This window comes from Cyprinodon tularosa, unplaced genomic scaffold, assembly GCF_016077235.1.
Source record: "Cyprinodon tularosa strain WSP-4 unplaced genomic scaffold, ASM1607723v1 ctg325, whole genome shotgun sequence".
NCBI classification, from domain to species: Eukaryota; Metazoa; Chordata; class Actinopteri; order Cyprinodontiformes; family Cyprinodontidae; genus Cyprinodon; species Cyprinodon tularosa.
In genome coordinates, this window is record NW_024039036.1 from 53,240 (window position 1) to 69,357 (window position 16,118).

The window sequence follows — 16,118 nt, forward strand, 5'->3', positions numbered from 1 at the left end:
ATTTGTGAAAGAATGGGTCGCTCTCAGGAGCTCAGTGAATTCCAGCGTGGAACTGTGATAGGATGCCACCTGTGCAACAAATCCAGTCGTGAAATTTCCTCGCTCCTAAATATTCCACAGTCAACTGTCAGCTGTATTATAAGAAAATGGAAGTGTTTGGGAACGACAGCAACTCAGCCACGAAGTGGTAGGCCACGTAAACTGACGGAGCGGGGTCAGCGGATGCTGACGCGCATAGTGCGAAGAGGTCGCCAACTTTCTGCAGAGTCAATCACTACAGACCTCCAAACTTCATGTGGCCTTCAGATTAGCTCAAGAACAGTGCGCAGAGAGCTTCATGGAATGGGTTTCCATGGTCGAGCAGCTGCATCCAAGCCATACATCACCAAGTGCAATGCAAAGCGTCGGATGCGGTGGTGTAAAGCACGCCGCCACTGGACTCTAGAGCAGTGGAGACGCGTTCTCTGGAGTGACGAATCGCGCTTCTCCATCTGGCAATCTGATGGACGGGTCTGGGTTTGGCGGTTGCCAGGAGAACGGTACTTGTCTGACTGCATTGTGCCAAGTGTAAAGTTTGGTGGAGGGGGGATTATGGTGTGGGGTTGTTTTTCAGGAGCTGGGCTTGGCCCCTTAGTTCCAGTGAAAGGAACTCTGAATGCTTCAGCATACCAAGACATTTTGGACAATTCCATGCTCCCAACTTTGTGGGAACAGTTTGGAGCTGGCCCCTTCCTCTTCCAACATGACTGTGCACCAGTGCACAAAGCAAGGTCCATAAAGACATGGATGACAGAGTCTGGTGTGGATGAACTTGACTGGCCTGCACAGAGTCCTGACCTCAACCCGATAGAACACCTTTGGGATGAATTAGAGCGGAGACTGAGAGCCAGGCCTTCTCGTCCAACATCAGTGTGCGACCTCACAAATGCGCTTCTGGAAGAATGGTCAAAAATTCCCATAAACACACTCCTAAACCTTGTGGACAGCCTTCCCAGAAGAGTTGAAGCTGTTCTAGCTGCAAAGGGTGGACCGACGTCATATTGAACCCTATGGATTAGGAACGGGATGTCACTTAAGCTCATATGTGAGTCAAGGCAGGTGAGCAAATACTTTTGGCAATATAGTGTAGTTTGCTCAGTTTCTTGGTTGAATACCTGGGTAAATTCAGAAATGAAATCAGAGTAGTAGCAATTTAAGCTATCGTCAGCGGCAAATCTTGCCTGAGCCCATTCTAAGGCTCTTCCTGTTAACTGCGAGAGAATGAAAGTTATCTTCTTATGATCCGTGGAAAAACAGCCAGGGGAGTTCTGAAAAATCAACCGACATTGAAATAAAAATCCTTTGCAATCTTTCATGTTACCAGAAAATCTTTCTGGGAGACTAGGACGGAACTCAGATGACGTCCCAGCTGGTGACCTCGGAGGTCGAACTGGACCCGGAAATGGTTGTGGGACAGCATTAGCGCTGTTCAGATAATTAGCACAGCTCTGTAGCATTTGGTTATGAGTGTCAACTAGACGGTATAACTCACGGAGCGTTTGGGTTTGTCCCTGAATTTGAGCATCCTGCTCCTCCAGTCGACGGGTGAGGTGATCTGCTGGGCCTTGAGTTTGGCCGCAGTGTTCTGTCATGATGGGTTCACTGAAAGCGACCCAAGAATGCAGAACACCACTGACGGACACAAGGATGAAAGTTTAACAGTTTTATTAATGCACAAGCACACTGAATATACGGGTTCTGGTTCGGGGCCTGGATTCTGGTTCACCGGAGTCTGCGTGAGAGACAGTTCAGTTAGCGTTGCCAACAGAGGTTTGATTTCCAGACGTTCACAGATTGTACCTTGAGGGTTCTTGAGGTTAGCTTTGGGAGAGTCACTGTTGGTTCTGGAGAAGAGTTCATCAGCAGAGTCCGTTAGCTGCTTCAGCGTCTCACGTCTAATTAGAACAGACCTTGGCTTTGGGTTTCCCAGCTCTAGTCCAGAGCTGCTTGGAGGTTCTCAGTGAATCTTCAGGTTTGGCTCAGAGGGTCGGCTCGGCAGGTTAGCTCTTCCAGAGCTTTCACAGAGGAGGCACAGGTTTCCTGGAAAACAGACACAGGGGTTAGAATCCTAGCTGGATTCAAAGTCATCGAATTACTCTGAGGATCTAGGCTTAAGCGCTGACCAACTGGAACAACACTGCGGCGTTGAGGCAAGGTCTGAAGACAGCTTAAGTAGTGGATCCTCTGATGATCTTGACGAGCTGCAGCTGTGCAGGAGGCTCCCTCAGAGGATCCACGGTGGACTCTGCTGGAGAAAGGTGGAATTTCTCCAGCTCCCAACAATGTTCTACTCACCCATATTAGTTTTGTGTCATTTGGAGCCGTTCTGAAGATATTCCGTTAGGTTATATCCAAGTAACGTCTTCCTATGGGCAACGACTTGAAGGCACAAAATAAACTGTTCATAATTTATCCTTTATGGTACGCCAGCATTCATAACATGTAGGCCAATCACTGTCCCCCAGACATCCGCGGTTATATTTTTTTATATTTATATTTTTTTTTAAACAAAGCGCGCACGGATGACGTCATACACGCGCCGCTTTGTTTAAAAACTGGAGTAGTGACAGGCAGCTCGGGCCACAGGCGGCTACGTTCTACCCCTTCTATTCATTCTAGCTAATCTGAATCGTTCATTTGGAGAGCGAGATCATTTGTGGTAGCAGCACTAGACATCTTCCAGGCATGTGAGGAAAACTAGCAGCAGTTCAGCGGACAGGATGAATGAACGGTAGCCGGCGCGCGCAGATCTTTTACATAATGTCGTGTGTTAACATACTTATATAAAGTTTTCTAAACAAGCCTACAATGGAAGCACAGTAACATCTGATGCAATATAATAAAAAATGTGAAATTTATAAAAATATAATGCACAATATATATTGTCTATGCTTTAATACTCTTAAGTGGAGGATAAATGTTATTAACTGTAAATTTTTGTGGCAAAATTTGTGACAACGATGTAACGTGAAAGTTTTTGTTTATATTTAAGAAAAATACTAATGTACATATAATTTTTGTTGCTAATCTTTGATCTATCGAATAATCTTAAAATCCTGAAAGTCCTATCCCAGTTTTTTTTTTCATCTTTAAAAAAAAAACAATACAAATGTTGCATTACTTATATACATATTTTAAATGATTAAGGATTAATGCTTGATCATTTTGTTTTTTTAAACAAAAAAAAAGGCAGAAAGGGCATTGTTATGTTGAGAAATTAACAGTATTTTTTTTTGTTGATGTTTACATTTCAAAACACATTAGATAAAAAAAACCCCAAAAAACTAAAAAGATTAATTCATATAAACCACAAACTGTTAAATAGCTAAGAACATTGTCAAAAAAGCCTAAAATTAAAATGTTTAAAAATCATTAGAATTAATAAATAGATTTATTGAACTTAAAAGTTGAATTTCTTTTTGGTTTTCTTTTTTCAGGTTAATATCCTGCTAATTTCACTAAAACTTGTTGCAAGCACCCCTGGGATAGTTTGTCAATTTAAAAGTTTATCAGGTCTTCAATAGGCAGCAATTATAGCTGGTTTTTATTTTATGAGCTCGCTTCCTCATTTCAGCTGGACGTGATGTTAAATGAACTGACTGCAGTGCAGAGCCAGAATTTATCAATGTTTTGTGTAACGCATGATGGCACTGATGATAGGGATGTTGCTAGGCACTTGTCATTCAGATCTGTCAGAAAGCCTCCTCTGTTCTAAAAGAAGAACTAAAGACGCCTACAAGGGTGAGGCTCTGCACAGACGCCACATCAAAAATGTCTGAGAAGTTTTCCTTTGAATCTTTTAAATAAGGGGAGCAGAAAAAAGTATTATACTGTCTCTAATTATTAATGTTTAAAAAATGTTTGAGCAAGACTAAGATAATGATTCTGTGTTGGATTATCTTTTTTTGTTGTTGTTTTGTCTTTGCAGGTTGAGAGGGCTTTCTCTGTCTGCGGCACTATTGAATACATGGCTCCAGAGATAGTTGAAGGGGGAGATTCTGGACATGACAAGGTAAAGTAGAGTTTTAATGTTTAAAAGCCAGATATGCACGGTTTTGTTCAATTTAACTGAAGCATTTGGGTTTGGGCTTTCTTCCATCCCAGGCAGTGGACTGGTGGAGCCTCGGTGTATTGATGTACGAGCTTCTGACGGGTGGATCGCCCTTCACTGTTGATGGAGAGGAAAATTCCCACTCGGATATTGCCAAGTATGGATTTATCCTGTGAAGCATCAAATTAATTATCCTCACTCGGCGTTGCTAACTGTGCCTGCCTGTAACATTACAGGAGGATTTGCAAAAAGGACCCTCCTTTCCCCAAAGACATTGGACCGCTGGCCAAAGACCTCATTCAGCGACTCCTCGTCAAAGACCCACAGAAGAGATTAGGGTCCGGTCCAAATGGAGCAGACAATGTGAAGAAACATCCGTTTTACCAGGTGGAAATTTCTCCCCGCTTTGAGTAATTATTTAAGTAGCATTCCAGAAGTATTTTTCACATTTTGTCCCATTTCAACCACCAACCTTTGTGTTTTTGTAATTTAATTGGTAGATTAGCAGCTGTGCTAAGTTTTAAAGGGAAAAAAAGTCACGTGGAAACGTAATTTTTACCTACATTTGTGTTCAGCTTTGTTCTGACAGTCCAAAGACTACAAATAGCTTTACAAAGTCACCTCATTGCAGAGTCTACCTGTGTGCATTTTAATCCCAAAATTAAATCTGAAAACTTTAGATCTTTGTAGAACAATATTGACCAAAGATCAATACCAATCCTAAGAAACACAGCAGATTGGCCGGAAAAGTTGTTGTGAATTTTATAGGAGGTTTAGGTTATAAAACAATATCGAAATAGTTAAACATCTTGGTTGTTCCAGAGTCACACATCGTATGAAAATGGGAACGGAATGGTTCGACTGCAAGCAATAATGGCAATTCTGGGGCAGCCGCAGCTCTGGTTAAAAAACCTGCCATTTATTTAAGAGCAGCAAAAAATTAGGTTATTGATGAAAGAATGCCTTAAAGCGTGTTACAAGCCTGTGATGAACACAGCAAGCATGCAAAGGATGACATCTTGGTAAAATTGGACTAACATTTTATCCTAAAAACAAAGCAATATGTGTAACACTGCACGTCACTATGAACACACACTCAGCAATAAAACATGGTGGTAGCAGTATCATGGTGGGCGAACCTAAACATGAAGCCAGAGCTAGCATGGAAACGTCTGAAGGATGTTAGTATTGGCAATGGGTGTTCAGCTAATTGCCAGGGATCTATGTAATGTATGTGACTGAGGTTGAATAATCTGGTCACTTTTGTAATTACATTTGTTGGCATATTACAAAAAAAAGTTTTCTTAAATTCAAAATGTATTTGTCTACGTTACAAGTTCTTTGATTTTATTTGGGAACGAGATTCAAACATATTTTAGCTAAAAAATGTTAATGCAGTGCGGTTTGTTCGTGATTCTGAAAACAACTGTTTACAGAATCCGAAGGAGACGCAGCTTCAATAGCAATAGAAAGTGGTTGATTAAGATTTTTTTAATAAAAAACAAAACAAAAACTTTTTTTTTTCCCTTTCCACTTCTCATTTCTGCGTTTGTTGTTGTGACATGACAAAATGTAAAGAAGTAGAAGGACTGTAAGTACGTTTGCAATGTACTGTATTATGATGAATTTAACTAAAGACTAATTAGTTTTTTTGTTGTTGTTTTTTTCCCAATCTAATGTAGAAAATAATCTGGGAGGACTTGGCAGCAAAGAAGGTACCCGCGCCGTTTAAGCCAGTGATTCGAGATGAGCTCGATGTCAGTAATTTTGCAGAAGAGTTCACAGAAATGGACCCGACTTACTCCCCTGCAGCTCTGCCTCAGAACTGTGACCGCATTTTCCAGGTGGGTGAACAGTATGCGATGTAAACAACCCCGCTGTGTGTTTAAGGACCCTTGTTTCCTTAAATAGATATTCCTTTGAGTCGTGGCACAGGAGATACCTGCTCTTTTTACGTGCCCCAGTTTGTCTGGGCTGTAACTGCAGACATTGTAAAATGTTGACACGGAGGAAGAAGGCAGCATTATACCATACCCACTTTTTGTCTGTGACTATATTTGAAATACTTCACAGCGATTGAAATAATCAATTCCAGTTTCGAATGTCCTCAAAGGTTGCTGTAAGTCAACATGAGTCTGTCTGTGTGCGTTGGTATTCAAATTGGCTAAGGAGTCTTTTATTGAAGTAATTGCTGCCATATGCAGCTCTCATTGAAGTAACAGATGTGAATGACTATTTTTGATGTAGCTTTGAACCATAATATGGCCCACAACTCCATGCCAGCTGATAGCTGTCTGATGTATTGCATGAAATTTCAACTCTGATTGCCTTCTGGATCCTTGAGCTCGGTAGATCAATAGATCCATTAACGGGCTTCTCTCATGAAATAAAAGGTTACACTTTGAGAGCATCACCACGTCTATCTCAGTTACGCCTTCAGTCTTTGATTGCCAACTTCATCTTGGCTTTTTCCCCCTCTCAGCTGCCGTTCACACACTCCGAAATTTTGCGGTCTTTATAATTTGCAAGCCTAGCAATCTCTGAGATAACGACAGCAATCCCAGTTTAAGCTGTGCACTTGCTCCCCCGTGGTGCCTCACAAAACAAAATTAAAATTGCATTAAGAGCGCCAAGATGTAATTTCACGGCAGAGCAATCAAATATTCAAGCCCGGCAATTTAGGGCATCTCATTCATTCAGCATCCATCCTTCCGTCCATCCATTGCTGTCATTGCATACCACACAGCTGTGTGTGTGTGTGTGTGTCTGTGTGTCGGTGGGGGAAAAAAAAAGAAGGAAGATTAATGCCAGCTTCAAGCTCTGGGCTTCCCACAGCTGGAATTAAGCAACACAATGACAAGTTTAACAATAGAAACAGCTGGACAGCGGCTGTCACTCAGAAAGAATCGCCTCATTGTGGAGCTGACAAAGTGGTTTGACGAGTTAAAATCACAAGATTTTTTACACTTTTCTTCTAAGAATGCAGACTTTGGCAAAGAGTGCTTTGTACAGTTTATTCCTTATTAAGGGAAGAGATGAAATGTAAACACAGCGCTCTTGTTTCTGCTTGCAGGGTTATTCTTTCATGGCCCCCTCCATCCTGTTCAAGAGGAATGTGGTGATGGACGACCCCATCCAGCTGTGTGGGGGCTCTGAGAGGCCAGGCTCTGCCGCCGTGGCCCGCAGCGCCATGATGAAGGTAAGATGAACAGACTTGGATCCCTCAGCAAAAACACACTTAAACTAATGGCTGCTGTCACAGACAGATGAGATTTTTCTCCATTTCTTTGTTCCACTTTAGCTCTTTTTCCAAACTTTCCCTGTTTCACTCCATTCTTTGGATTTTACTTCCAGGCTGTTTATTCAGCAATGATTTTTTTCTTTCATGGATGCGTTTATCGGTTTGTGTAGTATGAAACCGTTTGAGAAAAAAAGCAACATAATGATTTTAGATCTCAAATCCTATTTTTTCATTGTTGTTCTTTAGATGGAAGTAATTTTAAAATAAGACATTTTTAAGAATGACATTTTTCCAACTTTTATGGTGTAGCTTAGTGTATAGTTGTAAATAGATATGTTGAAGTCTTGTTCCATGGATTTGACTGATTTCTAGTCAAGCTTGTCTGTGTTTTTTAAGGTTTTTTTTCTTTGTTTGGAAACTTGAAGCTAGGCAGAGGATTTTTTACACCTTTAACAAAGTTGTGCATTGATTTCACCCCGATGCCAGTGCCTTGTAGCCTCATGAGACCATCCTGATCTCGCGAGCTTTCAAGGTTTCACTCGCTAATCAGTCTGGAGACTCTCCGTTAAAGAAAAGTTGGAGCCGTTCACCAAACGAATCAATGGCTTTGAGGCGGGCTGAGGTGTGACGCAACGAGAAGCGCGACAGTTCATTCTAAAGAACATGGCGGCTTCGGCCGATGAAACTAGTGTGGCTATCGAGAAAGTTTTATCGGAATTACAGAGTATTTCTTCACTGAAAGAAGAGCAAAACACTGCTCTGGAGGCTTTTCTAAGAGGAAAAGATGTTTTTGCTCTTCTCCCGACTGGTTTCGGCAAGAGTAGCCTGGCTTGTGGTTGTGTTTTCGTCATCGCTCTGTTAGTATGTCATATGCTTCGTTGATCTGATTGGTTTATTTGGCCCGTCTATCACCAACATAGGCCAATCAGCTAACCAGTATTTTCGCACCTTCCCAAAATTACTTCAACGGAAGGTTTCCAGATGGATATGCGGAGCAAATCCATCTGGCAGAGTCAGGTTAAGTGCCTTGCAACATTTCTTTCCAAGATTGCTCTTTATTTACCCAAAACTCTGATCAGTATTTTAGTTTGTATGTGGAATGCATCCCCTCATCAAAATGCTGCCACAACCATGCATCAAACTTGGGAAATTCAGCTCAGGTTGGTGTGTTTATTTAGCGTTTAAAGGGTTTTCTATAAGGGATATTAAGTTTAGGATTATTTTCTAACCCAGCCTTGCATCAGATACCAACCTTACACTGTTCCTCTAGTCTTAAGGATACAGTTTTTTAACAATTTTTCTTTCGAAAATCTTATGGAAGATGCCTCGAGGAAATAATCACTGAGGTTTTCTGAGATATTCACAGAGCAGTTATTCTTATACTGGGATTAAATTACACACAATTACCCTTTTTTGAAGACAGTTAGTTGAACTGGTTTTGTTTTGAGGTATCAGAGTAAAGGGAGTGAAATTGCATCACTTCTTCATTTCCAGAAAATCCTGAAAACCGTCCAAGCTTTTTCTTCCACTTCAAAATTATACCCAACTATAATATGCTTTAGCTGTAAGGTGAGAAAAAGTTCACATGTATGAATACTATTGCATGGTGCATTGTTTTTTAATTTTATAATTTTTTTTTATATAAAAATGTGAATTTCATTTGAACTTCAAACTTCTAGGTCTTTTTATTTATCTTCTCTTCATAAATTTGAACAGAGGATAAATTCTATAATCTGTTCCTCTGCGCTGAGAACAGGGGTGAGGAATCTAGATCTAAATAGAGCACAATATCTCTTTGAAGTTCTTTCTATTCTCTTATCATGAGATTAATGAATCTGTCGCTTTTATTTTATTTATGACCAGCAGCAGCAATCTACAGATTGTCTGTTATACGGCTCATAATATAAACAGACAACTTGCTTTGATTCACTGTTTTATGCAGGACTCCCCTTTTTACATGAATTATGAGATGGACCTGCAGGACAGCGCTCTCGGAGAGGGAAGCTTCTCTATCTGTCGCCGCTGCACACACAAAAAGACTGGACAACAGTATGCAGTCAAGATAGTCAGCAAAAGGTACGAGCTACTTTTTAAAATGCAGTTTTTGGCCCAGATTGTTCTGGGTCACCTCTCTATTTATAGCTATTAGATGCATCCAACCCACTGCTGGCTGTCTTGGCAAAAAAACAAGGTTTTGGTTTGCTTACATTAAACAAGGTTATGAAAGTATTGCATTAGAAATGTGTGAAACCGATGAAATGAAGATGATTGACAGATATAACCTCAATCTATCCAGCTCTTTTTACACATTTAGTGTTTTACTTATTTTTTTGTTTCTTCTTCATAAAACTCATCAAAACCTGCTTTCATCTTGTACCTTAGCTGCAGCCACAACACTCCTCATATTATTTATTGACAAATACTGCTCCAGATATTGTGCCCATGTTATTAACGGGGCCACACAGCTGAAAAGACATTTCTTGACCTCTTTAGTGCCTTGATTTTTTATTTATTTTTTTATTTTTTCCCCCCAAAACTTCAATATTCTATTGTAGCTCTGGCTGTAGGGTTAGTGCTCATTTCATGTCGCCCCTAACAGCTTTTTATGTTCATCTGCATCCATCATCACATCAACTCTGTCTGGCTTTCATTGTCCCTGATGAAGAAATGTAATAGCATGATTCTTCCCCCTCCTGCTTTCATGTATGGAGGACCAACTCTGCCATATTTAAAAATAAATACAGAAATAAATAAATGCTCAATAAATAAATAAATAAGCATACAATTAATTGCCACCAAAAATACAATAAACAAATAAATGAAGTAGAAATTGAATTCTACAGTGAGACATAATTAGCTTCTTTATTTATTTGCCTTTGTAATATTCACCTTATTTATTTTTTTGTCCTTTATAATCTTCAACTTTATTTTTTAATAACTTATATTTTTAAGTATTTATTTATTTGCATATTATAATATTTTTGTCTGTTTTATTCTTCCTTGGTATTTTTTTACCCTAGCTATTTCTTTGCCACTATTTATTTCTGTCTGCCATTTTTACATTTCTGTCTGCATTTCTGCCTCATTATGCAAATGAAGAGGGGGCGTGTCCTAGAGAGTCAACTTCTGCTCATTGGTTGGTTAGCATTTTACTGCATCGGTCGAATCTACAGGGGGAGAGGAAGGTCTGAAGTCGAGTCTGAAGTCATTAGAGCGCGAGTAGGGACTCGTGTCCTCGCCAAGTATGTTCTTGACGAGGACAAACTTTGCCAAATACAACAGAAAATCGCCATTATAGCCAGCGGTCCTTCACACACGGCTATGCCGAGAGAGGGGCTGCCGTTAGACCTGGCTGCCGTCAGCTTCGGAGCTCCACTGGTTGCCGCGGTTCTCTCAAGTTCGGAACATTTTCTTTTAAATTCTGCATTCAATCTGTGAATGGGCCATATGGTGATGCTTAAAAGTATAATATTCTCGCCTCAAATAATCTTAAAACGTACTTTTATTGAACAACAGCAACAGAAAAGAGAACATTTAACTTAGTACTCTGATCTCTGTGAGTTAAGAAGATGGGCCGCCAACCAATGAGCAGAAGGTGTTTCTCTAGGACAAGCCCCCTCCTCATTTGCATAATGAGGCAGAAATGCAGACAGAAATGTAAATACGACAGGCAGAAATAAATAGCGGCGAAGAAATAACTAGGGTAAAATAATACAAAGGAAGAATAAAACTGTCAAAAATATTATAATATGCACATAAATAAATAAAATGTAAACTTAACTAAAACTTAAAAATGTAAGTAATTAAAAAAATAAAGTTGAAGGTTATATAGGATAAAAAAATAAATAAGGTAAATATTACAAAGGCAAATAAATAAAGAAGCTAATTAAAAGAGTTATATACATTTATGTCTCACTGTATGATTTAATTTCTACTTCATTTATTTGTTTATTGTATTTTTGGTGGCAATTAATTGTATGCTTATTTATTAATTGAGCATTTATTTATTTATGTATTTATTTTTAAATATGGCAGAGTTGGTCCTCCATATCATTGGTTTCTGATACACAAAATGCAAAAAACCGCCAAATTGATCATATCACTTTTTGTCCAAACGTCTGCTGCGTCTTCCCGTATGGTTTCTTGCAAAATCCAAATCACAAGCCTTAAGGAGTTCTTTCTACCCTTGCTCCTTTTACAACACTCTTTAAAATAGATTTTTATGTAGACGACCATATCTGCTGTTTGAGAGGTTTAAAGCTACTTACCCTTTTAACTTTTTCACCTGACCTGTGTTCCTTTGTTTTTACAGTGTTGTTTTAATAAACAATCATTAGATGGTACTTTGCATTGCTTTATCACATGATATACCATAAAAAACCTTAAAGTTTTGTGGATGCAATATGACAAAAATGGCGATTTTGCAATGCTCTATAGAAAGATGGAGTTAATACTTCTTAACCAAAATATTCCAGTTTGTCTTAAGATGATGTACCATTCTGCTTAAGGTCACTAGTTGATAAAAGAATATATTTTACAATAATTAAAACAATTATACATGTTCTATTACTTTATTCTGTAAAATAATACAAATAAACTGCATAAAAACTACGGTACTAAAGGAAAAAAGTTATCTCAAATGTTTCTTTTTTTTTTTTTAGGATGGAGGCGCAGACTCAAAGGGAAATAGCAGCATTGAAGCTCTGTGACGGACATCCAAACATCGTGAAGTTACATGAAATTTACCACGATCAGGTGAAGCTTCTGGCATCAAATCTGTTTTTCACACTTTTCTTTTGGCCCTATGAGACCACCAGCCTAATAAATGCTAGAATTGGAACAGCACAGATTAATAGGAGCCTCCTGGGAGCCTTTCTGGTCTTTTTCTCTACCTTATAGTATTATCTGTGAATATTTCTGAACATGGTTTTCCAAAGCAGATTTATTTCCAACCCACAGCTGTATAAACAACCTTTTTGTTCTGCAGAATGAAAACAACCTGGATTCACTTGTGTTGCTAATAGAGTTGCACACTTAACCCAAACTAAGTGTGCATGCACTTTGACGTGGCCTACCTCGGTTATTTGGAAGGTGTTTCCAAGCGCCCGACTGCATACAGATTCATTAGCCAAAGTCCTTCATGCCCAGGAGCACCACTTTAGTCCTGATGAGCTCAGCGGGGTTATTACTGTACGTCGCAGGCCTGTGACCCAGATCAAAGCGGCACTGCCTGGCTTCGTCTCAGCTCCGTCCTGCTTTTGTTCCTTAGATCCAGCACTAATGAGAATTTGTACCCCGCTGCCCAGACACTTTATTCTCTTCCATCTTTGTTAGACTCCTTTCACATTTACTCAATACTATTACGGTTTGATCTCACCATCATGAGATCAGGCATGTGCTGCGTGTCTGTGTTTTTGGTTGGAACATTTCATTTGTCTGTTTAATATCCAGTTTAGGCAATTACAGCTTGATTAAATTTGCATTTTAAAAAAACATGTTACGTTTATGAGGGAAATATAGCTCAGGGATAACTCTTAACAGAGTCTGGCAAGAAATATGATTAGAAAAAAAGAAGCAGCCCTAATGTGGGAAACATTTAGGTGTCTTTATATCGAAATGCATTGAAAAAAGTTATTAGAAGGTTCTGAGCTGCATTTTCTTGGTCAAGCTTTGACTACCAATAACGATTTCAGCCAGTTCTAGTGTCTTTGAGCCACCTTAAACAAGAAGATATAAGCTGTACATTCATTCGTTTTCAAACTGAGGTGACTTTAAAAAAGACTTGCTGTCAAAAAATAATTTTTAGATCATACCCTCTTTGGAGAATTTGGATCCATTTTTCATGGTTGCGATTAAGGGTGTAAATCACATCCATCATGGCGATTCGATTCAGTATCGATTTCCTGACCCAACGATTTTATTATTTTCGATACTCAAGAATACACCACGATACGATTCGATTCGATTAATTGGTTCATATTTTTATTTATTTATTTATTTTTTTACACCTTACAGCAGTGGTCTCCAACCCTGGTCCTCCAGATCTACTGTCCTACAGATTTTAGATGCATCCCTGCTTCAACACAGCTGAATCAAATGATTGATTACCTTTTCAAGCCATTCATTTGATTCAGCTGTTTTGAAGCAGGGATGCATCTAAAATCTGTAGGACAGTAGATCTTGAGGACCAGGGTTGGAGACCACTGCCTTACAGGCTAGACAATGTTTCAAATTTGAAATACATCAATAAAAGCTGTAATATCATTATGCATTTTTTTGGAGAAACAACAGAAAATAACAGAAGTAGAAAAGTTGCACTCCAACTATTCCTATTAAAACCTCATTCACTGAATAATAATAATACCCCTGCGTTATGGATTCTGAAGGCCTTGCATCAAAAAATACTGCACAAAATCAGTGCAATGCAATACCTCGGCTCCAGATGTCCCCGCCCCCTCCACAGACGCTCCGCTGTACCTCTCCCAAATTGTAGCTGACCGCAGACAGGAGGCCGGCTTGGTTTGTTTTTAAGACTGAAATTGCGGAAAACAACTCGTAAAGTTTGACCCGCTAGAAGGGTGAGGTGTGCGAGAACGCTGGGACCCTTTTTCCACCTGGAGCTCCGCTCTTTTTGGCCCTCATGTCTCTCCGTCGTCGAACTAAACTCGCCCCCACTTCCTCGCCGCCTCGGCCGTATCTAGACCCACAGCGTATAGCTCAGACCACGCTTCAATATTGAGCATAAATCAAACATGTCTGCATCAAGCTCACTGCAACACACTGCTGTAAGAGTATAACCAGGAAGCGCGGTAGGAGGGCAAAATAGGTTTAGCGCCACTGCAGCACGGGAGGGAGAATTACATCCAGGAGCAAATGGATAAAAATAGACCGGAGGAAAAAAAAAAAATGAATCGATTCTCTTGCGGACGTATCGATGCATCGGATCGTCGGCTGTTGGATCGATGCATCAATACAAAACCATTATTATTTACACCCCTATTTACACCGCATGTGTGTTGGATTACTGGGATTAAGTTATTGTTTATTTTGTAAGGCCCATATGGGGATGGAATCTTGGCGGTTTCTGAGCCCCTCAGTGGTCACAAAATGATTTTCACAAATAGCCAGGATTATCATTTTTAGTTTCAAGCATTTCACATGCTGAGGTGAATAGTGGTGCTTCTTCTGTGGGGCAGTGGTGCACATGTAGAGTATACATGGCATCTGAGGGCAGCATGGCTCATATCAAGGATTATATTTTTTTTAGATGATAGATACTGGAGCGTGATTTACCAAAGGCATCATATTGTGAAAATGGCGAACTTAGAGTATCCTTTTCTCAGTTATTTGTAGTTTTTCTCATCCTGGCCTTTTCTCTGTAATTAGAACAGGCCAATCTAGCAGCAAAATCTCTAAAATTAAAACATTCTGTGTCTTTTTTTTTTTTTTTGCATCAGCTCCACACATTCCTTGTTCTGGAACTACTCGGTGGGGGAGAGTTGCTGGAGAGAATCCGAAGGAAGCAACACTTCAGCGAAACCGAGGCCAGCCGCATCATGCGCAAACTGGTGTCCGCTGTCAGTCACATGCATGATGTAGGAGTGGTGCACAGGGACCTTAAACCAGAGGTACCAGACATAACCGAGAAGGACTAGAATTTTTTCATGTATGTATTTTGTGGTAAACACAGCCTGGCTGGATCATATGCTTTGAGGAGACAATCACTGTGTTTTTCTGAACTGCATATAATGTGTCGTTACTCTGACTCTGCAATCTTCTACCAAACAAGAGTAAAATTGTTTGACCCTAACATGGGTCACAAGGAGTTAGGTAGTCTCGATATACAATTTAGCAGGCTCTTTACTAAACCGAGCAGAAGGGGGAAAAAAAGAGAGAGAGAGAAAATGATTGCTGTCCGTGTCTCGAATTGCTTTGTAGAACCTGCTCTTCACGGACGAGAGTGAGAACTCAGAGATAAAAATCATAGACTTTGGCTTTGCTCGTCTGAAACCGCCAGACAATCAGCTGCTGAAGACTCCCTGCTTCACCCTGCAGTACGCTGCCCCAGAGATCCTCAAATATAACGGCTATGATGAGTCCTGTGACCTCTGGAGTCTGGGGGTCATTCTGGTAAGTGTGTGCTCCTTAATAATGAAATGCTATTCCTAAAAGTACAGTGTAGTTCGATATGCGACAATGAGAATGTCAGCGATTCAAGTATAAATAGTATTGGAAGTATAAAAGCCAACCGCTATGAATTAAACAAATTTAGTTTAGTTTTTAGTTTTATTTGTCTTCCGCAGTTCTTACTCCTTATTTCATTTTAAGCAATCATTTTTAGTTTTTTGTGGACATACATTTTTTTTTATGTAATACACAGTTTGAAGTTGCAAAATATCAGTTTGCTTATTGTCCAACAATTATAGAAATGGAGAATCCATGTTTCCAGTTGTTCGTTTATTCCTAACAAGGACATCTTGTGCTTTACACACCAGGAAAGTTTTTTCTTTTAGAATGAAGGGATTAAAGTTTTCTGTCTAAACCAGATTTAAATAAGAGCATATTTTTATATTACAGTTTTTATGCTGTCACGCTGTGAGAGATTAAATGTTTTAAAAATGTTTTACAGTTGTTTTTTTTTAAGTTATTAATAGAATTTAATTTTTAAATGTTCTTTTATCACGATTAAAACAGTTATGCTATCTACAATGTCATTCTGTGCATGCATTCCAAAGGAAGTGTAAATCTTAACTCCCATATCCAATTCGAATTCTAGTTGCTACATAT

The 16,118-nt window shown here is 39.5% G+C and overlaps 1 protein-coding gene across 1 annotated transcript in view; it reads left to right on the forward strand.

Annotated features, from left to right (window-relative positions):
* rps6ka5 (ribosomal protein S6 kinase, polypeptide 5) overlaps positions 1-16,118 on the forward strand; it is a 51,625-nt gene that overhangs the window by 24,538 nt on the left and 10,969 nt on the right. The window contains exons 6-14 of the mRNA XM_038293378.1: positions 3,968-4,051; positions 4,144-4,247; positions 4,327-4,477; positions 5,773-5,934; positions 7,164-7,289; positions 9,274-9,407; positions 11,993-12,086; positions 14,789-14,959; positions 15,270-15,461. Coding sequence (XP_038149306.1) covers positions 3,968-4,051; positions 4,144-4,247; positions 4,327-4,477; positions 5,773-5,934; positions 7,164-7,289; positions 9,274-9,407; positions 11,993-12,086; positions 14,789-14,959; positions 15,270-15,461 — 1,218 coding nt within the window. The remainder of the gene's footprint in view (positions 1-3,967; positions 4,052-4,143; positions 4,248-4,326; positions 4,478-5,772; positions 5,935-7,163; positions 7,290-9,273; positions 9,408-11,992; positions 12,087-14,788; positions 14,960-15,269; positions 15,462-16,118) is intronic.